Source organism: Cylas formicarius, unplaced genomic scaffold (genome assembly GCF_029955315.1).
Source record: "Cylas formicarius isolate icCylForm1 unplaced genomic scaffold, icCylForm1.1 PGA_scaffold_1__22_contigs__length_36826433, whole genome shotgun sequence".
NCBI classification, from domain to species: Eukaryota; Metazoa; Arthropoda; class Insecta; order Coleoptera; family Brentidae; genus Cylas; species Cylas formicarius.
Genome location: NW_026844264.1, coordinates 21,506,346 through 21,529,297, shown reverse-complemented (window position 1 = coordinate 21,529,297; position 22,952 = coordinate 21,506,346). Strand labels below are relative to the sequence as shown.

The window sequence follows — 22,952 nt, the reverse complement described above, 5'->3', positions numbered from 1 at the left end:
AAAAGAATAGGAAAAAGTTATTTGCATTAATGATTTATTTTCAACATTGTTTCTTACATTCACTTATTAGAATTAATTTCCTTTGCATTTTGCAAGGCTTGGGTAATGTACAACTTAGCCAAACTCTGTGAACAGAACTGAGATATCGCTTGACTGTAAGTGTTTATCTGTCCAGCAATAACCATAGGATTCAACCTTGCTGGTATTGGATGAGGTCTAAACAGTTTGTTGACATCTTCTTCTGGTAGTGGAGGTTCTCCTTTACTACTTCGTGCAGCATTTTCCTGAGCTCTCTTTTGCAAGTATCTGTGTTTATCTTGTTGCTGTCTGCTAACTAATTGCTGATACCGATTGAATTTAATAGCTTCCTGATTTAGTTCATCCACTCGATCCATCAGGCATCGCAATTGACCTTCAAGAACTGTGGCCGTGCCCAAGTCCAAAAACTTTGAACCTTCCTCTTCGGGAACAAGTTCTGCTAATTCAGACATCATGATATTCGTTAATGGAGAATTCTTGATAAAGAATGGAACTTCAGTAAATAGATTTTCAAATCCAATCTTCAGTTTTAAAAAAGCTTCTGGTGTGAATTCACCTTCCTTATACATTTCAATCGCTTGGGGTGTTAATCGATATGCTTTTAGAGTTAAGAATCCCCTGCAAGATTTCTGAGTATCATAAATTACAACCACTGACTCCTCAATTGATGTTTGATAGTGAAACTGAGACTCCAATAATGGGAGACTCAAGAAGTTCCCTACATCTGCACTTTGATACCAACCCACGTGAAAATGATCTACATTTACACGTCTCAATCTTCTCATCATTGCTAATTGATATTCATCTTCGTCTGTTGCTTCATCAGATTGCTTTGGAAATGGAAAACAATTTGTTATTTCTAATCTGTTATCAACAACTAATCCCAGGAGAGCACCTTGTGCAATATCCATATTTGTTGTAGAGTCTTCATGGCAATGTTTAACTATTTTCATTACAGCCTAAAAGTTTTAACACAAATAAAACGATCACACAAAATAAACAAAATGTAAAGTTACCAGCCCGTCTGCTTGGACATAAGCAATTGTAGGTTCATTCTCAGTAGGGGCTCGTGCAGATGAAGTTCTCGCAGTCATTTTACTCTCAAGGAATTCCAAGTGGCTCACCTTTTATGTTCACTAACCAATATTCTATATCAAAAGAATTTTTGATGATCAGTAAATTTAATTATATGATTTAATTATTATAAAAAAAAGAACAGCATCAATGAACTCAATGCTCGCAGAGCACAGTCAGAAATGTCATTTTTTGGTTTACGTCATCAACTCAAGCAAGTACTCCGAAAAGGCTAGGTGCATTACTTTATTTTTATCAGCTTAGGTGTGACGTCCTCCATCCTCTTTGTAACATGCTTTTTTTGAATTGGAAAAATAAATAGTTTAGCCTTCTGAGTCTTTTAATGCAATAAATTTCGCCTTTCCAGCGTATATCAATCATTGTACTTAGAAAAGTAGTATATATCACACCAACTAAGTTTTAAATGTATTGACATTTTTTTTGTAATATTTAACAAGATTTGATCTCAATATAGGTGAGTTCGTTTTTGTCGTCAGATCGATTTAAAAACTCCGATCACGTTCGTTTACGGTTTTAGAAGGGTCGGATACGTCTGAAACGCGTTTGTTTATTGCATCTTAGAGCTAATAGCTAATAGAAGCGACGTATTCATTTTTGTGTTACGCGTCGTAAAAAAAATTAGTTTAGGCCATTTCATTAAAGTGACCAGATACTAAAAAACCACCTATAAAAACAAAATTCCGCCGAAATAATCAAGCACATTTTGTATGAAAAAATTGCATTGTGTCTACCACCAGATATTTTTATCTAGTAAAAATACATATAGAAGTAGGAATTAACTTTCGACAGGTTGCATGCTAACTTTCTGATCATAGTTATCCAATCGAAGAAAATGAGCTCAACCGTGATACTCATTTAAATTCAAAGGGTTTAATTTCTACTATATTATCATGACGTTTTTTTTTATTGCTATTTTCCCTAAAAGGAAAGGCGTTTCTTGTATCGAACCAATTTCAAAGTATTGTAAAAAATCCCGATAGTATTTGTTCGTTACCAAGAAGGCATAATCCGCGACGAAAGTCGTCAATGAGCGAATGATCGTAGTTTCATTACAACTTTGATAAGTGATAAGAAAAAGGAGAAGAAAAAGCTATTTATAGTCTATGACTTTATCTACTGAAATTTGCGATTGTGACTAGCTAAGTAAATTTTTGTGTATATCCTTTATTCAGCATTTTATCAATTTTTATTGTAGCTAGTGAAGTTAAAATGGCAAAAAACACATCAAGTTCCGCTTTCAGGAAAATTGATGTAGACCAATATTCTGAAGATAATTACAAAGAAGATGAAATTGAACAAGTTGGTCCTTTAGGACCTGATGAAAATGATGTAAACAACTTACTTCAAAAATATCCTTTTTATAATAGTTATTAACTTATCAGAACCTGAATTAAAGGGTATGTAAATTCCTTAATTACAAATACAGGCAAATTAGTAGACGCTCTAAAATTGGTGATAGGGAATGCACCATTGGGAAGTAAGAATCAACAAATAAAGGTGAATTATTTCTCAATTCTCGTCAGTTTAGGATTGATTTTATTTGATTATAGGATAATGCTTTGAGCCTTACCCTGAAAGTGTTGCTGTCCATAAAACCCTCACAAATAGAGGAGGCAGTAAATTCCTTGGACACAAATTCAGTTGATGTTTTAATGAAATATGTGTATAAAGGTTTTGAAAATCCATCAGAAGGAAGTAGTGGCCATCTGCTTTTGTGGCACGAAAAAGTTTATAGTGTAGGAGGAGTTGGATGTATTATTAGAGTTTTATCAGATACATGGAGAGTGTAAACTTCAGTAATATTTACATGGCTTAAAAAGTATTATTAAACTGAATTTTATTTTTTACTTTTTTATATAACTTTTAGGCATTTATATTAGAACTGTTGCTGCGTTCTATTACTAATTAGTGTTGGTAATAGTATGTTAAAACAAAGTGATAGAATATAATTTTTAAATAAATTGCAATTGGAAATGCACTCTTGTACTATTAACACCTCTTGGTTCTCGACGGAAATATTCCTAATTCAATGAAATTAAGCTTTGACCTGAAATTGTTTTCATTCATTTGAAGTAGTCGTTACCATTAGTGTGGAGGGATTGCTTTTTCCAGCTTAGTGTTCCAATCCAAAGAATCATCAAAAACTATCCTTACAGCTCTTATTGCCAAGTATTTTTAATAAAAGTGGATTATAGCGATTTGTCTAATGTCCTTTGCCAATTAAATTCAAGGAAGAAGAAGAAAATATAGGTTATCTCTTGAATTTATGGTTCAAACGGTAGAGTTGACTGGGTTCAGTGATGCACGTAATATATATCTAGACTCATTAATGGACAATTGATTTTTTTATGAATCCCTCTGAAAAGCAATAAAATGTGGTCAGACACTTTGCTGATTGTATTTATATCAATTTGCACTGCGTTGCTTGGTGAAGGTTTAACATGGTTTATGGTTTATAGAACTGAACGATACCAGAAGCTAAAAACGGAAGTTGAAAAACAAAGTAAACGATGTAAGAATTTTTACGTTTTTAATTTGAGTACTTGACAAGCAGCAGTTTGAAAAACTTATACAATAATCAGTAATTACGTATACCTAAACAGATTTCTTTATACAGTAGAAAAGAAGAAAGAAATTCTTGGAGATTCTTTAGATAAGCAACACAAGAAAAAACTGGAGCGAGAAGAGGATCGTTTGAAGCACAACAACCGAGATTTGTCATTTGTAAAAATGAAATCTATGTTTGCTATTGGTTTTGCTTTTACTGCTTTGCTCAGTATGTTCAACAGCATGTAAGCCCATATGCATAATCATTATATGTGCATCATGCGAGCTGAATAAGTGAAAATCAAATAATTTTAGATTCGATGGACGTGTAGTTGCAAGGTTGCCCTTTCTACCATTAGCTTGGATTCAGGGACTAAGCCATCGCAATTTGCCTGGAGATGATTACTATGAATGTTCCTTTATCTTTCTTTACATTTTGTGTACAATGTCAATTAGACAAAGTATTCAGAAAATGCTGGGTTTTGCTCCATCACGGGCAGCTTCAAAACAGGGGAATAGTTTGTTTGGACCAAATCCCACAGGTTTTAAATAAATCAGTGAATACTTTTGTTAATATTCTTTTGAAAGTTACTTTATATAAATGTTCACGAGAAAAATCTATAAAATTAAAACACAATTATTACAGAACTTGTTTATTTACTAACTCTTATGCTTTCAATGCAAACTTTCTCTGAGGAAAGATAGATAATTTCCTGATCTCTTTTGGTGTCTTAATTTTCTGTTCATGTTTTGACAGTGCCCTGCGAATAGCTCTGGTCTTCTTTGGTCTAAGGTCTAGGGGCTTATACTTTTTATTCTTGTATAACTTTCGTAAATTTTCTTTTTGCTTTTGGTGCATAACAATATATACACGAGCTATCGCCTTACGAACTACTCGGCTAAAAAGAACACATTGGTATTAAATTATAACAAAGCTCTTCATAAATTTCGTTACATTTTAGATAATTTTGAAGGGGCCCCACCAGTAACTTTGGCAACCCTCAAACTGGTCAGTTCCTTCTTTAAGTCATCGAGCTGTTTTAAAAGCTCTTTTTTGTCTTTTGTCCTCAAATCGGAACATTTCACTTTCCCCTGAAAATAACCTAATGTCATAAACAGAAAATATCACAAAAATATAAACATAGATTGAACATGCATACAAAAGCGGTTCGCAAAAATCGAATCAATTCCACGGATTGCTTTTGTTACAAACAATATTTTCAGATTAATTCGGTTCGTACCATCTTTCGCTAATTTGCTGAAAACGATCACAGTAAAAGAAGTTTCCAAAGAAATTCGTTTGGTGAATCACTAACCAGAACCTAAAATCTTTCGACAAAAAGGATTGATACACCTCGGAATTGTTTCCGGCAGCTTAGTGACAGCTGCATAACTACTGCGATGACGTCATTTAACCACTACGGAACAAATTGCATGTGCAATTTTATATGTGGTAATAAAGTTTAGCATATTGAACATCTTTTCACGTAATTAATTTTGATAAATAAGTCTTAATGAACTAATAAAATTATGAAGTATTTATATATAACTGATAAGAATCAATTTGAAACTTCGATTAACAAAGATTTGCTTTTTTAACATTGACAATAAGAAATCTTTGTATCCAACTGGCTGTCTTGGAGTAAGTGTACGTCACACAATCGGTCTTCTGTTTACCGAAATCGATGGTTATGAAAATGAACGATAATCTTTTGTTTAACATTCTTGGGGTTAGTCAACGCGTATTTTATACCACATATGGCTGTTAGATGATATAAGGACCGAACCGAAATGTTATATCGTAATGGAAAACTGTCGAATTAGAGAAGCGTTGGGCCCATGCTGATTGTTGAACATCCCAATGTCTTATTGGTTGAATACATATAGCTATTTTCTAATAACTATATGTATGTAAGTAAGATTGGCAATGACGTAAAAATGTTTGCTTCGAAAGTGAGAAGATTTTTAATGTTGGCAAGGCCTCTATATATCTAGTAGGTATATGGTTAGCACTGGTTAAGGGCGGAAAACAAAAGAGGAGGATAGTGGCTTGAGTAAAAAAAACTAATAAAAATATTTGTCTTAATGGTTGCTTCTCATAAACGAATATAAGGAGGATATTTGACGTTTAATTTTATATTATCGTTGATGTGTATGATCTAGGCGTAAAACATTATTCAGTCTAAAAATTTAAAAATTAGTCAGCATTAACTTCTAAATTAGTTTATCTTCCTCTACAAGTAACGTATGAAACTGGTCTCGAACGGGATTGATGACGCCAACACTGGCGCCAAACTGGGGAAAATATACAGCTGATGTAACTATCATCTTGGGCTCACTTTCTTTCAGCATAGTCAAAAGTTTGCAACTTTTTTAAAGAATGGGACAAAAATGTGGACTTTTTATTTTTTAAAATAAACGAATTATCTTTTTACTTATAATCATATTAATTTGGCAACATTGGTCACATATTGCATAATATTTATTGTCAAAAGCATGCAATGCTTGGCGATAGTCAATTCAAACGATGAGCGCAAATGTCTTTCGCTTCTTATCAGCGTCGAAAGTCCTAGATTAGACGGAGAAGAAGTAAAAACAACGCAATGTTAAAGCTTCGAGAGATAAACGTTACAATAAGAAAATCTAAAAAAGAAGACATGGTGCAGGTGTATAAATTGATAAAGGTATTTGTGTATATATGTTTATAATAGAAATTAACTCGATATAGCGCATAATAAATTAAATGAAAATGAAATATTAGTTAATTTGATTATTGTTCCTGATTTATGATACTTTCTTATAATTTTACAAATGTTATAGAATTTTTTTTTGGCAAACAGTAAATGTATTTGATTTGATTATGCTTTTAGAAAATTTACTGCGTTTCAATAAGTATAATTTTTCGGGGGGAATTAAATAATACTTACTCAATGAATAGTATTCACTTATTAAACAACGGGATTAAAATGAGGTGAATAGGGAATTGAAATGCATTTTATAAAAACTGTAATGACTTAATTTACTTTGTATTGACTGTTGATAAGGCATGGCTAAATGCCAAGAAAAGTATTTTTGATGTCGACTTTTGATAACATAGTTATCTTGACGAATAAATGTTCTGCTCGTGGTACTATATATATGTTCGAATCTTTTTTTCAAAAGAATCACGGTATGTAAAAAAGTATTGCAAAAAAAGTCATGTCCGTCTAGGAATTTATTTTATATTTTTTTACCTAATTTTGGTTGAACAATAAGTGGGTATTTTTGAATTTATAGTTTTGTATAAGTGTAGCTGTACTTTGTGAATTTCATTTAATCAATGTGATTGGTTTGATGAATTATAATTGATTGAATTTCAGGGTGTTGCTATAAATGAAAACATCATTGACATATGCTCCAGTAATTAACCAATTTGTTTCAATAAAAATTTAATTTAAAATTTTAGGCTCTAGCAGAGTTTGAGAAACTGGAACATACAATGAAAATAACTGCTCAAGATCTCGAAAATGATGGATTCAACACCGACAATCCAGCTTTTACCTGTTTGGTAGCTGAAATCTCAGACGGTCACATAATGGGATATGCCATCTACTATACTTCATACTCGACTTGGTTGGGGCGTTCAATATTCCTTGAAGACCTCTACGTTCAACCCGCATATAGACGGAGTGGCATTGGTCGGGAATTGTTTTTAGCTGTTGCCAAAATAGCACATGAGAGTCCCAGTAAAAGGATGGATTTTCACGTGTTATCCTGGAATCCCGCAATCGACTTTTACAAAAGCCTAGGAGCTATGGATATGACCATTACTGAGAAATGGCATCATTTTAGGATGGATCAGGACTGCCTAAATAAGTTATTTTCAAAAAAATGAAATTAAAAATACTAGATTTATTTTTATATATATTGTATATACATAGTTGCAGTATTTACCACATATTGTTAATACAAATAGGCTACCAACTGTTCGAGCCGAAAGACTTTTCATGTTTATTTAAACCTTTTTTGTTGCCAAATAAAAACGTTTTAACATTAGTTAACTTTTCAGTTGTTTTTAAAATGTAGGCATCACAAAATTTGGTTATTTTTATATGCAAAACTTTCGCATATCGGGCAAACTATGCCTTTTTGCTATTGATACTTGGGTTCTAAAAATTGTATGAAATATTCAAAGCATTTTTCTAAAAACATGCGCCAACGTAGATCCATTGTTACAAAAAAAAAGCTCATGAATGTAGATCCCAATATGCCTGTCTCCAAGATACTTAAATGTTAAATTTTGGAAATGTCATTTATATTGACAAAGGGCTAATTTTGTTTAACTAGATTAAAATTGTGAAGTCCAGTGCAACAAACAGTAGTGTTTTCCACTGTCTATTCCGCTGCCTTTTTTCACATATTTTTATGAATAAATAGAATCTCTTTTTGGTTTGTGGTTTACTACTGTTGGACAAGTATGAAATTAATTTAAAAAAAAAAACAAAATCGTAAACTTTCTATTCTTGGCTAAAAATTGTGGATTCACTAGAAAATACATGTACGGCTTCATCATAAACATCATCTGAATCATCTTCATTACTTTCTCCCAAGTATGTTGGAAATGGTACAGGATTTTGTGGTTTTCTCAATGGCAATTTAGTATCATAAATATAAACCAATGAGTTGGTCTCTCCTGGAATAGCTTGACCACTAACATAAAGTACATTATGTTTAGTATTGATTCTCCATATCTTTAATCCTCTAGTGATTCGATATCTATTTCCCATGTGACCAGGCATTTTGGTACCTGGCCAAACTCTTCCTTTTTCACCACCACCGCCAATATTACCACCACGTCTGTGTGTCTTTGTAACACCATGAGAGGCAGGCATGCCTTTGAAACCATGTCGTTTCATAACACCTTGAAATCCACGATCAATCCTGCAAAAAAAATTGCTATTACATTTTCAGGAAGCTACAGTAATTAGACGTACGTTTTTCCTCTAACATCAACATAATTGCCAACTTGAAAGTGTCTGGCTGTAATTAAGGTACCAAGCGGTAAAGCTGCATCAGGACTAATAAAAAATCTAGCCAGGTATCTTTTTGGTATTACCCCTGAATCTTTAAAAAGTCCACAGTATTCCTTTGTGAACATTGAAGGATCTGTTGCTTCAGCTCCCAACAACAAACAACCCTTTTTATTATAAATTTTGGTTGGACGCTTTCTAGGTTGATCATACTCTTCAGGAGAATAATATTTAATAACATGATTGTCAAGAATCTAAAACAGGTATGATACATTAATGCTTCACCAAAGTTAATAACACCTGTAATAAAGTAGTCAGCATTTTTGTCCCATTTTTCATCCACATTGGATAAATGCCAATTTTTTTTGCAAGAACCCCTGTTCTTTGGAATCTGGGATTCCAGTCAATCCCACTTATCATTGGTGATTCATTTTTGGTAGCCTCAATCATTTTATCCTCGACGATTTCTTTCAAAAAGGTTTTATTTTCTGCTGTTATTAATTCATCTTTATCCTAAAAATGTGATTGTTATAACTAATTATATTTGAATTTGAAATTATTTACATTAATTTCTTTCCTAACAAACCATGTGGGATTTCTCAGTCGTGGTTTCGGATTCAAACGATGCTTTTCACGTACAGGGTAGCATACTCCTAAACTATTAATAAAAATATTGATAGGTGGATTAATTTCTTACAAGATCATACCAAACAGTGTTCAGATTTTCCTCTATTAACAATCGACGATTAGAATTTTTAACAATTCGTAAAATTCGCAAGGCCATAGTTAAATTGTTAAAATTTCGTTTACGATAGTAACAAATTATATTTAATTTCTAACGATTCATGTAAAAACTAATTTAACTGCAATATACTAAAAGTAAGGTTAGGTTCATAAGTGTAAAAAATCTTGAAATACCATTCAAACAAAAAAAAAAGATTACCAGGCATGGAAAGGTATCACAAGCTATGTGAAAATAATAAGTTTCGGTAAATATATGCTCAGCTTCAAACATTAGATAAAAAAATAGTTTTTGATAATTTTTAAAGCCCGGTAAATTCTATGCAATTTCTACATATGTATACAATTCGGCAATTAATTTTTTTAGAGCAGCACTTCAAATGTTGAACATCCTTATTTTTCTCAGTTTAGTTATGGTATTACGGATTTAATTAAAAAGTTCGAATACCTAAAACTACGTTTATTTAAAAAAAAACAAAATTCCTTCAGAATAATCAAGCATATTTTGCTTGAGAGAAAATGCATCGTGTCTAAAACCAAAAAAGTACCAGTTAAAAATAAACACGCATTTTCTACAGAAATTTATATTTGATAACAATTCATGTAGAAAAACATGTATAAATTACATCGAGTCTTGCATAAGTTAGTCTATACTTTGGGTCATGGTCTGTGACCAAAGGTGCGTAAAGTCATGAGGAGATAGACATTCTGTGTTAGACGTTAAGGCATATAGCTACTAGAGATATAGAGGCCCTTCTTATGCTAATAATAGAGGAGCTTATGAAACAACCATGAAAATATTGGAAGGCCAATTAATTCAACATGCGCATGCGCCAGATTTAAAATTTCGCTTCATTCAATAACCAACATGGCTGCTGATAGATCATCAATAAGTTTGGACGCGGCATTTTTACTGCAGAATTTTTTCAAAATATGAGTAGATCTCGTCAAATGTTTTGGAAAAACGAGTTTAGTGGGTGGAAATCACTGTTTAGAAAGAAAATGACGCACAGTGCAGGTTGGTGGTTGAAATGTAGCATGCGCGGAAAACTTCTACGAAAATATCAATGTCGCATGCGGTGCATCAATTTTTACCGTAGTAGGGCCACTGTAATATCTAATAGTTATGTGTGCTATGGTTAGCTTTTCAGTAAATTTTACTTAATAATATATAGCCTAATAGTTGAAAATATCGTGGAAAATATCTCTGAAAACATCCGATTGGTCCCACACCCGCGCAGTTAAATTCCAAAAGTGTCTCCGATCAGTGGGAAACGAAGCTCACGTGGTAAGGCGACGCTTCCCGCATGCTGGATCGGTGTGTAATTACGTTTTTACAGACGGGAGCAGAAAAATATTTTTTTTGCCCCACGGATCCGAGCCACTTCGGACATTTTCGGAATATTACCGCACGAGCTTGGGAACAATTGGATGTTTTCGAAGATTTTACCACACAGCTTGTATTTTGACGTTTGTCAAATCTAAAGGTCATGTAACTGAATGTATTCGTGTTGTTTTGCAAAAATGTACCCAAAACTAACGATCGTAGAGAAAGTATAACATGCAACACGTTCGGCAAACTCTTTTTTCTACTCCCGTATGCAAAATACTTAAGTAGCCACCGATGTAGCGTGCGGGAAGCGTCACTTTACCACGTCTGTTTCGTTTACCACGAATCCGAGCCACTTCAGACATTTCCGGGAGTTTACCGCACGGGTTTGGGAGCAATCGGATGTTTTCGGAGATATTTCCCATGCTTTGAGTTGTGACGTTTGTCAATTCTGACGGTCATGTCAGTGAATGTATTCGTGTTTTGCGAAAATGTACCCAAAATCTAACGGTCGTAGAAAAAGTATAGTATGCAACACGTTCGGTAAACTTTTTAAGTCACTCGTTTATTAATCACTCGCTCCGCTCGGGCCAAATAAACCCGTGACTCAAATGCCGTTTTCCACACTTGTTGCATAATATACTATTACTGGCCTAATTTATCATCCAACAATACAGAAACTTACAAAATCTTGCAAGATCTGCGAAAAGCATGGAAAAATCCAATCCATTGTCTTGCCAAAATTGAAGATCTGAAACCAATTTTGGTACTCTAGATTTGATGGATGGTGGAATTTTGATATCGTGTTTCGAAATCCTCATTTTCCACTTTCAAACGGTTTAGCGGAGAAAGCAGTTTCAATTTCTAAAAATACGCTAAAAAAGTCTAATACGGAAGTAAGCAAGCATATTGCAAATCAATTATGATTTTGATTTTGAAAATAAGGCTTCTGATTGTGCTGCTACAGATAAAGATGATGTTAAACCAATTGTACATGCTCCTTTTTATGATGAAAGCATTGGAAATAAAAGTGCCCGTTCTGTTTGTATTTAAATAGGGGGAATGTATAATACAGTTTAGTCTATAGTTTGGGTTATAGTCTGTGACCAAAGATTAGAAAAGTTATGAACCAGGGGAGATAGACATGTTGTGCTAGACATTAAGGTCGTAGACAATATTATTAATTAATTTCAGTTTATATGTAAAAAAATATCATACACTTCTAAGGTGAAAATCCTCTATTTGATTTGTTCTCTAAAACGTCGCCCGTAGGGGTACTTTAAAAAAGCTTAATTAGAAGACTAATTGATGATGATTATATGATGACGATAATAGAATTTTAATCTATGTAACTACAACCTATGACTACGACCTATAACTATAGAATTATTAATTTCTCGCTCACAACCCATGATGTTTAAAATTTCTCATTTATGGACCCTTAATTTAGAGAAAGTCTGTTAGTTAAGTTTTTCTGAAAGGCAGCGTTTTAATGTTTTTACCTAATCGATTGAAATTGGTTTTCAGCGAAGAATATTTTCTTTCTACTCCTCATTAACAACTTGAAATGAACGGATGCAGAATTCAATGCAGAGTAGATGTACTTTCTAGAACAAATCTTAGCCTTCTTCTTTTTATCTCATTACAACAACTCGAATATTAATTGACAGCTCAGAAGAAAAGAATAAATCGCGGGTCGACAACTTGAACTGCCTGGAACATTCGAAATCGACAATTTTAGAACGAAAACGGTAGTCTTCAACAACTTAAATAAAAATGAATATTGAACCCGATGGTAGAACTACTCACTAAATTAACAGAGAACTTTACTACTTAGTGTGGCATAATTAATAAAATTGGGTCCAAAGAGCAAAATATGACCATTAAAATTACACATTAAACATTATTATCAACATTATGACAAACATTATTATCAGCAATTACAACTTGCAGTTAGTTTTAGTCAAATTAGATAATAATTGCCAATTTAACCAAATCATGTCATTGGCAATAAATTATTACTTTTTACCAAGCTGCAAAACTTGAATAAGATATCCCAGATTTATAGATTCTTTCTCCACATTTTTAATGCAAAAAGGAATAAAGCGAGGAGGAGGAGGAGGAAATCGTTTCATCCCCTTTATTTTCATAATTATAAGGCTGGAAAGAAAATTGCAGCATAATATACACGCAAGACGCTTTATACGCCCCCAAGCTGAGGGTGTGTCCATTGTCATATAAAGTTTTCGTTCAGATTAGATTTTCGCAATTTAAGATCTGCTACTGACCTAGCTGGTAGGTACTTATAAATAGAGTAATAATCATTTTACCAAAAAGTATATTTGATTTTCTGTATTATAATCAATTACGATGATATAGTTGCAGTTGTTTTCAAATCGTGAACAATGCGTCGTTGGAAACACAATGAAGGCATTCTGAACTTTCCCAAATATTGCATGATAGCTATGGGAATGTGGAGATTAAATTTACCGACCCAAAATAAAATTTTAACGAAGTTTTACATCATTTATTCTTGTTTAATACAGATTTATTATCCGGTATTTTGGACCTCGCTTTTCGTCAAGTTTGTTATAGTAATGATAGACAAAAATTCAAACAAGAGCATGGAGGAATGGTTCAAGGATCTTTCATATGTGGTTGGTTTCCTCATCATAATGATGTCGTCGCAATTTTGGCAGAAAAAAGATTCCGTACGAAATATACTTTACGTAATTGAGGAGGAAAACGTTTTGCTCCGATCGCGGGACGAAGAATTGCTCAAGTGCCATTTGGAATTGGTGCAATTTAGTCGATTAATGAACTATGTCTTCCTGTGCATTGCAGTGGGTGCAGGGGTGTCGGTGATGTCCGAAACTTTTAGACGCAGAAATGAAGTAGAGAAATACAATAAAAAATACAACGGAACTTTGGAAAAACCGTACGCTTTCGATTTATTTTTCTTATTCGATTTTGATAAGGAACAGTACAGCAGCCTGTTGCTGATTGTGGACGGTATTTCTTGCCTATTGACTGATATTATGGGCATTTCGTCTAAAATTATGTTTATTTCGTGCATAATTTTCGCCTGTTCATCACTGCAAAGGTTGCAGATCAAATGCAGAAAGATGACGCTATACGAAACAGATCTTTTCGATGCTTTAAGTCATCTCATTAGGGAAAATCAGCAAATTATTAGGTGAGTAGTTATAATGGATCTATATGATCGGGGTGTTAATAGGACATTGATATTCACCGAATATTAACGTCAGCAGCAGTAGTAAAACTAACCAAAACTAACTAAAATGATGGGCCAATGTCGTTAACTCCCGAAATATTGCAAATATTGCCTTATCCTATATACAGTGTGTCCCATTTAAGAATTGAACACTCTTTTAAAATTTTTGTTTATGGTTCGATTTTGATATTTTCTTTTGTTGGGTAAATGTAATAAAACCTTGTTTTGCTTATTGCCTCAGCCTAAAGTCATGTCCAACAAAGACTAACACTAACTAGAGAGAGGCATTAGGGCCTTTTTAAAGGATACTTTGGCAATTTGGAAGTCTTGTTCAGGAATATTTAGATCCCAGTTATACCAATGCTTAAACGCAGGGTGTTTGAAATATCAAAAGTAATTAAAATCGAACAAAAAAAACAAGATTTTATAAGTGTGTACAGTTTTTAAATGAGACACACCGTATATGCTCTGTAAACTGATTTACCAAATTATTATTTTTCTCAATATAAAGTTACACTTAATTCTTTTGCAATATCAATCAATCAATCTGCGTGAAATTATTGTGCATTTTGTGTATCCTTATGAGAAACTCCATGATTACAGCGCTAATTTTTGAGATTTCAAAAACGGTATAATCATATTTTGAATAGCCTCAATGTGAAAGATATTTTGACTCTGAAAGTTTTATCATTTTAACAACGTTATCCTTAATATTTTTTCTCTGTTGTCTTCGATAATAGTTTTTTTTCTTTTTTTTGCAACATTTCAGCTTCCAAAAATATTATCTCTTAGAGGCGGCCCTAATATGTTTTTCCTTGTTTTATATAATCTGATATCCTTATAATGAAAATTGGATGGATGCCAAAATTAAAATTCTAAAGAGTGATTAATAGTTACTTACTACTTAAACTAGAAAATCAATTTTTTTAATAATAGATTATTATAATAATATATAAATAAACATAAAAAAATATAACATAAAACATAAAATAGTAATAACCATAAAATTATATTTAAATTGAGTCATAATAAGAAGCATTTTAAACGGATAAAAATTCTGCAAAAAATATCAGATCCGTATTTAAATTCTGACTCTCTTGAGTGCTCGTAAGAAACAAAGCTTTGAATTCAAATTTTAAATGTTAAAATGTTAAAAATGTTAAATAGTTGGAATAAAAAAAAATACAAAATCGAAATCTCTTTCATATTACGGAAGATATGGAAATATGGATATAATGATACTATACAGGGAGTTTCATTTAAAAAAATTGCTATCTGACTTAATCCTGTGCTACTATTCTACCATCGCACTTTACTCCAAGTTACTATAATGTTTCTGTTAATTAAAATATTTAGTTGGTATGGGGCAAGTAAAGATTTAATTATAACGTAATTTATTTATTTGATACATTTTATTGGCCATATGTAAGATTTTTGCGTTAAAAAAATCACTATTATTTCAATTAAAGTTATTTAATATCAATTTTTTTCGCAAAAAGTTGTGCTTATTCGCTCAACCTTAATTTGATTTGCGTATTAATACACAGGAAATAAAATTAAATTTGTTTCCAGTTTAAGAAAACTGCATGTTCTTCAAGGAGATATATTTCGGAAAAGTGCACTGAACACAGCCTTCTCAAATACTATACGCACCAAATTTTTATTACCAACGCTGGTGACTGCCGCTTTTGCTTTAAATGTTTGGTTCAAGTAGATACTTCTGTAGTGAGGCAAATTGTCGTTCACATAAAAAAAATATTTAAAATTAAAGATGACGGTTATTTATTAATTAGACTACATATAATTAAATGTTACTAGTAAATTAGATATCGAACTGTTCGTTCTAGGTTTGTGCAGAACTTAAACCATTCAATAAAATACCTGATTTTAGTGGAGTATTTGTTAACTTCGCTGAATATAGCTGCAGTCTCAATTCAAGTGATGTTGGTAAGCGCATTTCTCATTATTTCTTAAATCGAGATGCAATATCCAGAAGTTGTAAAAAGCAATTATGTTAGTGCTTTTTAATTAGGAACATTGCTCATAGTCGTAGTCATAAGTACTAACGTCTTAAGTGATTAACACCATATAAAATAATCTTATTTGGTTTGGTTAAAGTGTAACGTGGGTGAAACAGGAACTAATATCGTTAGATTAAAAATTAATACGAAATTAATGAAAGGGGACTAATTATCTACAGACAATATTCAACAAACAAATGACAATTAAGAGGGGTGTATTAATTTATTCCATTCTGAATTGCTTTTTTCTAAATACTTTTAAGTTTGACACGTGGAGGAAAATGGAACGGTAATAAGTATATATTTACCTGTTTTAAAGGACTACGACTTAACTACCAAAACTGTTTGATTGTGTTTATTGGAATGTATAGTAATTTTCATTATTTTTTAAGAGTATATTTCTACTGGAGTTCGGAACTGGCACAAGGACAACTAGCAACAGCAACAACTCCATTAAGTTTTGAGTGTTGCTAAAAAACACATTCTGATGATTTCAAAGGATATGATTTCTTCCAAAGAAGCTAGACTTTTTTAATTTACATTTTTCCTGGATATGATAATATCGTCTTGTTTCAATACCAAACAACCAAAGTTTCCCGCATCTGAATGAAAATTTAATATGTTGGTTTTGACTTCCTGAATAAAAATTCTCAGGGGTTGAAATCCTATAACTGGATTTTAACGTATATAGGAATGAAGGGTGTCTTTATCGATATATACATGGTGTGACCCAGTAACTGCTATTAAGTAGGTTCTTTATGAAGTCAAAGTTTAAAAAAACATTTTTCTTGATTAATTTCTAAAACTAAAACAGTTGAACTATTTTTATTTAATTTTGCAGTGTCAATGTCTATACAAATCGAAGGCAAATGTTGTTTTTTAAATACAATTCTGGTCCTCCACTGGTTCAATTTTAACACAGATTGTTCGCAATAAGATTGAAAACACTAAATTCTGCATTAGTTTTGAGCGAGTAATTTGTAATATAATTAAAAAGAAAGCGAAGAAGATGAGAAGATAATTGAATATATTAGGTGTTCAATGGTGAGGTGTGTAAGATAAATTTAAGTAATCCATTTTCTTAGGTTACTAAAAAAAGTGAATGAAAAAGTGCCAAAAATTATGTATTGCGAACTAATTTTGGTTTTCTTCATTTCAGTTTAATTCCACTAGAGCGTCCGCATTGTTTTTTCTCAGCTATTTGTTTTCGCAAATTTTAATCTTGGGTTGGAGCGCAAATGAAATCAAAATGCAGGTAAACAGGTAAAGATGCAAAGTCTGTTCATAGATATAAGAAAGTGACCAATTAAGGAAAGACCCGGGCAAGCTGTAAGAATGAAATATGTGAAATATGGCCGAACAGATCCGTACTTTGCTTAAAATTTAATTATTTGGGGTTTTGTCAGGAAAGATACTAAAGAATATTTATTTATTTATGTACGTATTTATGTTTAAATCTAAAAGAAAATTACAAATTATTTTTATTACCTACTTAAATTACTTAAAATTATTTATATAATATATCAGTATCACTATCGCTATCATCGCCTGTTGTAATTATTATTTGTTCTATATTATTTGCAACAGAATTTGCCCAACTTTGAGGAGGGATGTTAAAAACTTCGGTTTCTATAAGTTTGAGGATATTGGAGTTAACACGGGGAAAACATTGTTACGACGAATGGCAGATTTCAGTTGGTGCCAAACATGTTCAATGGGATTAAATATACAGTGCATAATTATCATAGACGTAGTAATTTGTAGGTTCAAGCTTTGTAGAACCTCAATTAATTGCTTTTTGGTATAATTTTCGTGAAAATAAACATCGTTATTATATATGTAGTTTTGAATCGTTTTTGTATCACATAAGGAAGGGGTTTTAATCAACTGTCATTGTCCATTACAAATGACGCTATTAGGAGGAAGGTTTGGAACTAGTTTGTTTTTAAACCAACTTCAAATTAATCGGCGGTGTCTTCATGGTAATCCAGAGAAGAATCTTTAATATTTTTCGCAGATAGAGAAAGTCCATTAGGAATCTTTAGAGCCAGCATGCAAAATATGTATTCTTTTACCTCTTTTTGATGGCGCGTTTGTTTTACACTTATCAGTTGAGTCAACCCAACCCTTTTCCGGGGTATCATAAGTGTCGAACCAGGTTTCGTCCAAGCAAATAATTGGCCTTTGTTGTTCTCTGTAAATCCTAATTTTTCCTAGATATTCCAGTCGCCATTTCCGAATTCTAAAAGAATCCATTAAAACTTGCCTTTTGTCAATTTTTTTAGATCTAAAACCCATGTGTTGAATACACTTCTATAAGGTAGTTCTGCCACATTTAACACCGATTTCATCTTTTTCAAGCCTCCTAATTAAGATACCTAATGTAGGCACGCTTTGTTTCTCGTATAACTGGTAAATTTTACGCCGTATTATATCTTGATCACTTTCATCTACACTCGAGAAAATGTCAGCATCGCCTCTTTTTTTCCTCGCTGAAATGGGATTATTCACAATTTTCCATACAGTTGATGTTGGAATTTTCGTCAATGTGGCCGTTTCTTCTAAAGATGCTTGCTTGCTGGCACCACGTTCAATGAGAGTCAAATAAATATTGTTTATAACTTTCTTAGTCTCAATAGAATGGTGTTTTCCACATTTGGGCGGGAGCATCTCCTGAGATACACTAGACTCGCACATATTTTAAACTAAGTAGTATACCAAACCAAAGAATATTAAACACAGGTAGGTATAAAATTATTTTCTATTACGGACCACAGTTTTACCTGAATTTAAATTCCGAAACTTTAGGTAATAATGTTGTTGCATTGTATGTTAATGACCACCCTTGGATAATCCCATTCAAAAGCATTTGGTCACTTTCTTATATCTATGAACAGACCATACACATGTCAATCAAGACAATAAATAAATGTTTCGTTTTGTTTCTATTAAGGCATTGTCGAACATACATTGTTTGGGACAGTTAACCGTTATCAAGTATAGAATAATTTTTTTTCTTTAATTTAAGTCTATGGAAGCCGAGTTTGGACCATTTGACGTTATGTTGTCCATACATTTCGCAGTGCCAAATTTCACCGTTCATATGTTTCCTATGTTCTTCAAGTCTTACATTTAAAGGCCACTTTAGATCGCCAACAAATGTATCTTCTTATGCACAGGGTATCTGATAGATACACTCTTTCTCTTCAGTAGATGTTTCTGGTGTTGTTAGTAAGTACTCTTCTTAATGCCGACCCGGACCTGAAAGTGTGTATAGGCAATATTTGTTGTTCAGTGCTGGAGAGGTGCCTTAAAGATATATTTATTATTGTTCTCTTTTCGCTTTTTTGTTTTTTCCGATCATTAATGTTTTGCAAATTTGCCAAATTTCCCTGAAGTTTTAATTTTGGCATACGATCAACCCTTCTCAAATGTAGCCGTATAAATTAAGCGACCTTTGAATGTTATGGTTTTTCTTTATCAGGTTTTTATGCATTATGTTCAATTTTTTTAATACTTTAAACTTTCTTATTCACTAATCATATCAATGTTCACAATTTATTTTGCCTTTGTCGTTACTTATTTGGCTGTTTGTTTAATAGAGTCTGGGTATAGCGGATGCCATATACGACAGTCCCTGGTACGACCAAAGTGACGCAGTAAAGAAAACGGTCTTGTTTATTATTATGCGTGCGCAACGACCTCTTCAGCTAACGATCGGGCCATTTAACGGTATGACTACGGAAACGGCGGTGACTGTAAGCATTATAGCATTCTCAAGTTTTCAATTTCCCCTAAACGCGATTTGTTTTGCAGATTCTGAAAGCGTCTTATTCATACATTACACTGATGAGGACCGAGTACGTTTAATCCAAAGATTGATTCCATTGTCTGCCAGATAAAATTACTGGCCAGTGGAACTAAGTAACGTAAATATATATGATAATATGTTTTAATTAATTTTTATTCAAAAACGAATATATAACTTAATCTGTCTTCATTGTCTTGTTGTCTTATCCGCTTTGCGCTTCTTCGGCTTCTTTTCTCCTTTTTGTATTTTCATTTTCATCAGTCATTAGTTTATTTTAATTATTATTTCAATTTACACCCTTTTCGGTAACCCATACTCGACGTATATTTTTGAAAAAGCTAATAAAATTGTTAAAAAATATAGAGGTCCCAGTGAACATGCTGGTATGGACCGGCGTGATATAAAAGTAATGGAAATAGAAAAACGCTACTAGCAAAAGACAAAGGCAACAATCTCCAGCCTGTGTCTTTTTCATTTCTAAGACGAGTGAATAAAAATGAAACTAAGTGGCGTGTGACGTGACCAGCAGAATTGATGAACCTAAAAATACCTTTTAAAATATATCAATAACATCGAATCCATTTTTTGCGAATATTATGATAAATAAAGATATTTGCTTGTCATCGCGATCTTAGTACCCCAAAAGTATTTAGCAACTTCCACCAAACAAAGTTGAAGATCGTCTCTAGTTAACAACTTGTTTATCATTAAACGTTGTAAATCATCAATGTAAATATATATGTTGGATGTGAATAAGTAAACAAAGGCAACTTTTAGAGATTTATTTGTCACGATAGCGGATTTCTCTTATATCTGAGTAGAATTACGGAATAAAGAGAAACGGAAAATCGTTACGCCCCCTTTACTTTCGTAATTACAAGGCTGGAAAAAAAAATTGCAGCATAACGGTCACACAAAACGCTTTATACCTGTAATAATATCCGCAAACAGAGGATAGTTGCACTGTTATAAAGTTTTCGTTCAGATAAAATTTTCACAGTTTCAGTTTTACCTTCGAAGAACATAAGGCTATTACTTAGAACTTAGAACGGTTCCACTCAAAAACATCTCAAATAAAATAAGAATAAGTACCATCAACTTGCACAATGCAAAGGCGGAAACGGAATCACGGTATTCTCAACTTTCCGAAATATTGCATGATGGCCATGGGAATGTGGACATTAAATCTACCAACTCGAAATCGTATACTTACGAAACTTTATACAGTCTACTCGTGTTTGATACAGGTTTATTACCCAATATTTTGGATTTCGCTTTTCATCAAGTTTGTCATAGTATTGTTAGATAGAAATTCAAACAAGAGCCTGGAGGATTGGTTCAAAGATCTTTCATATGTGGTCGGTTTGCTCATCATAAAATATACTTTACGTAATTGAGGAGGAAAACGTTTTGCTCCGATCTAGGGACGAAGCATTGCTGAAGTGTCATTTCGAATTGGTGCAGTTTAGTCGGTTAACGAACTATGTGTTGTTGTCCTTTGCGTTGGGTGTGGGGGTGTCGGTGATGTCTGAAACTTTTTGGCGCAGAGCTAAAGTAGAGAAATACAACCGAAAATACAACGCAACTTTGGAAAAACCCTACGCTTTTGATTTATTTTTCGTATTCGATTTTGATAAGGAAAAGTACAGCAGCATGTTGCTGATTATTGACTGTGTTTCTTGCCTATTGACTGATTTTATCGGTCTTTCGTCTAAAATTATGTTCATTTCGTGCATAATTTTCGCCTGTTCATCACTGCAAAGGTTGCAGATAAAATGCAGAAAGATGATGCGATGCGAAACAGATCTTTTCGTTACTTTAACTCATCTCATTCAGGAACATCAGAAAATTATTAGGTGAGTAGGTATATAATGCAGTCAGATCTATATGATAGGGGTGTTAATATGGCATCGACATTGTTGGATATTAACATCAACAGCAGCAGTAAGAGATACATAAAACTATCTAAAATAACAAGCCAATGTTGTTATAGCCGAAATATCGCTTTTGCCTATATATGTGCATATTATGCTCTGTAAAATGATTTCTAAAATTATGATTTTTCTAAACATAACGCTACACTTGATTTGCGTGAATTTATTGTGCATTTTTGATGTGATTAATATTTTGAATAGCCTTAATATGAAGGTTATTTTGAATTTGAATTCAAAGTTCATGTTATGACCCGTTTTACTTGCTTTCAATAATCGTTCAATGTACTTATATTTTTTTGCGATGTTTCTACTCAATAAAAATATTATCTTCCAGAGGCGCTCTTATTATGGTTTTTCTTATTTTATGTTTTCTGATATCCTTATAGTGAAATTATTGTTTGAATGTTTTAAATGTACGGCCGTCAGATTGAACACTTAAATTAGATTTCTAAGAGTTATAGTTATATAATAGAATTCATGATAAACATATTAGGATATACAAAAAAACCATAAAATAATAAAAAATATATATATTTTTCGGAATTAATACATCACGAAAATTATATATAATTTAAACCATCATAGAAAGCCTTGAAGGAATAAAGCTTTGAATTCAAATTTTAAATGCACCGTTTTATTTAGTGTTAAATAATTGGAACGAAAAAGTGTTTACAAAATCAAAATATCTTTCATAATAAAGAAGATGCGGCTCGTGCCTTGGTAACTGGTGCAATTCAAAAGCTGATTATACTGTTTTTCCAGACAGAGCGCTCTATTAAATCAATTTACTCTCTGACCTAACCTCGTATTACTGTCATCGCACTTTTCTCTATCATCGCACTTTACCAAATAGAGAAAACTGGAAATGTAACACTCTCTGTTAAATAAGACATTTTATTTGTATGGGGTAATTAATTGTTTAATTATTAGCTAATTTATCTATTTAATTTTTTAATTTAATTATCTGAAATAAATGTTGTTGACCATAAGTAAGATTACTATGTTACAAAATTCACTATTTAAAGCTTAACTTGGTAAAAAACAAATATTCTCTTTAATATCGCACTAAAGCTTGAAAAATAAATGAACTTCATTCAATGCACGGTGTTTTAAATGCTGTTAGAATATTTTTTATGCTTAGAATTAGTTTTTTCGCAAAAACCTACGCTCATTCGCACAAGTTTGTGTGA

At 32.5% G+C, this 22,952-nt stretch overlaps 7 protein-coding genes across 10 annotated transcripts; 4 read left to right on the top strand and 3 right to left on the bottom strand.

Moving 5' to 3' along the window:
• Positions 1-17: 17 nt before the first annotated feature.
• LOC132696566 (eukaryotic translation initiation factor 3 subunit H) lies at positions 18-1,287 on the bottom strand. The gene is made up of 2 exons (XM_060661459.1): positions 1,056-1,287; positions 18-998 (listed from the first exon to the last, which is right to left on the bottom strand). Exons 1-2 carry the CDS (start codon positions 1,131-1,133, stop codon positions 60-62), a joined length of 1,017 nt encoding a protein of 338 aa, XP_060517442.1. The 5' UTR covers positions 1,134-1,287; the 3' UTR covers positions 18-59.
• A 924-nt stretch (positions 1,288-2,211) lies between these two features.
• On the top strand, positions 2,212-3,105 carry LOC132696848 (actin-related protein 2/3 complex subunit 5-C). The gene is made up of 4 exons (XM_060661930.1): positions 2,212-2,277; positions 2,330-2,484; positions 2,560-2,631; positions 2,685-3,105. Exons 2-4 carry the CDS (start codon positions 2,344-2,346, stop codon positions 2,922-2,924), a joined length of 453 nt encoding a protein of 150 aa, XP_060517913.1. The 5' UTR covers positions 2,212-2,277; positions 2,330-2,343; the 3' UTR covers positions 2,925-3,105.
• Positions 3,106-3,372: 267 nt separating this feature from the next.
• Positions 3,373-4,326, top strand: LOC132696382 (calcium load-activated calcium channel). Its single transcript, XM_060661179.1, has 3 exons — positions 3,373-3,646; positions 3,752-3,926; positions 3,997-4,326. The coding sequence occupies exons 1-3, from the start codon at positions 3,508-3,510 to the stop codon at positions 4,232-4,234; spliced, it is 552 nt and encodes a 183-aa protein (XP_060517162.1). The 5' UTR covers positions 3,373-3,507; the 3' UTR covers positions 4,235-4,326.
• On the bottom strand, positions 4,319-5,041 carry LOC132696383 (large ribosomal subunit protein uL29). The gene is made up of 3 exons (XM_060661180.1): positions 4,923-5,041; positions 4,637-4,773; positions 4,319-4,580 (listed from the first exon to the last, which is right to left on the bottom strand). Exons 1-3 carry the CDS (start codon positions 4,923-4,925, stop codon positions 4,349-4,351), a joined length of 372 nt encoding a protein of 123 aa, XP_060517163.1. The 5' UTR covers positions 4,926-5,041; the 3' UTR covers positions 4,319-4,348.
• Positions 5,042-6,111: 1,070 nt separating this feature from the next.
• Positions 6,112-7,555, top strand: LOC132697244 (thialysine N-epsilon-acetyltransferase). The gene is made up of 2 exons (XM_060662582.1): positions 6,112-6,365; positions 7,127-7,555. The coding sequence occupies exons 1-2, from the start codon at positions 6,285-6,287 to the stop codon at positions 7,553-7,555; spliced, it is 510 nt and encodes a 169-aa protein (XP_060518565.1). The 5' UTR covers positions 6,112-6,284.
• Positions 7,556-8,177: 622 nt separating this feature from the next.
• LOC132697243 (large ribosomal subunit protein uL3m) lies at positions 8,178-9,606 on the bottom strand. The gene is made up of 5 exons (XM_060662581.1): positions 9,398-9,606; positions 9,255-9,348; positions 8,991-9,203; positions 8,655-8,944; positions 8,178-8,601 (listed from the first exon to the last, which is right to left on the bottom strand). The coding sequence occupies exons 1-5, from the start codon at positions 9,472-9,474 to the stop codon at positions 8,178-8,180; spliced, it is 1,098 nt and encodes a 365-aa protein (XP_060518564.1). The 5' UTR covers positions 9,475-9,606.
• Positions 9,607-10,329: 723 nt separating this feature from the next.
• On the top strand, positions 10,330-20,108 carry LOC132696538 (odorant receptor 49b-like). Of its 4 annotated transcripts, XM_060661420.1 has the most exons (7): positions 10,330-10,449; positions 12,289-13,056; positions 13,141-13,957; positions 15,844-15,943; positions 17,177-17,272; positions 19,620-19,775; positions 19,834-20,108. In XM_060661420.1, the coding sequence occupies exons 3-7, from the start codon at positions 13,167-13,169 to the stop codon at positions 19,885-19,887; spliced, it is 1,197 nt and encodes a 398-aa protein (XP_060517403.1). In that variant the 5' UTR covers positions 10,330-10,449; positions 12,289-13,056; positions 13,141-13,166; the 3' UTR covers positions 19,888-20,108. The 4 variants fall into 4 exon arrangements, with proteins under 4 accessions (XP_060517403.1, XP_060517402.1, XP_060517406.1 ...); XM_060661419.1 differs by having other exon boundaries at positions 12,289-13,957; XM_060661421.1 differs by having other exon boundaries at positions 10,340-10,449; positions 12,822-13,957.
• Positions 20,109-22,952: the final 2,844 nt, after the last annotated feature.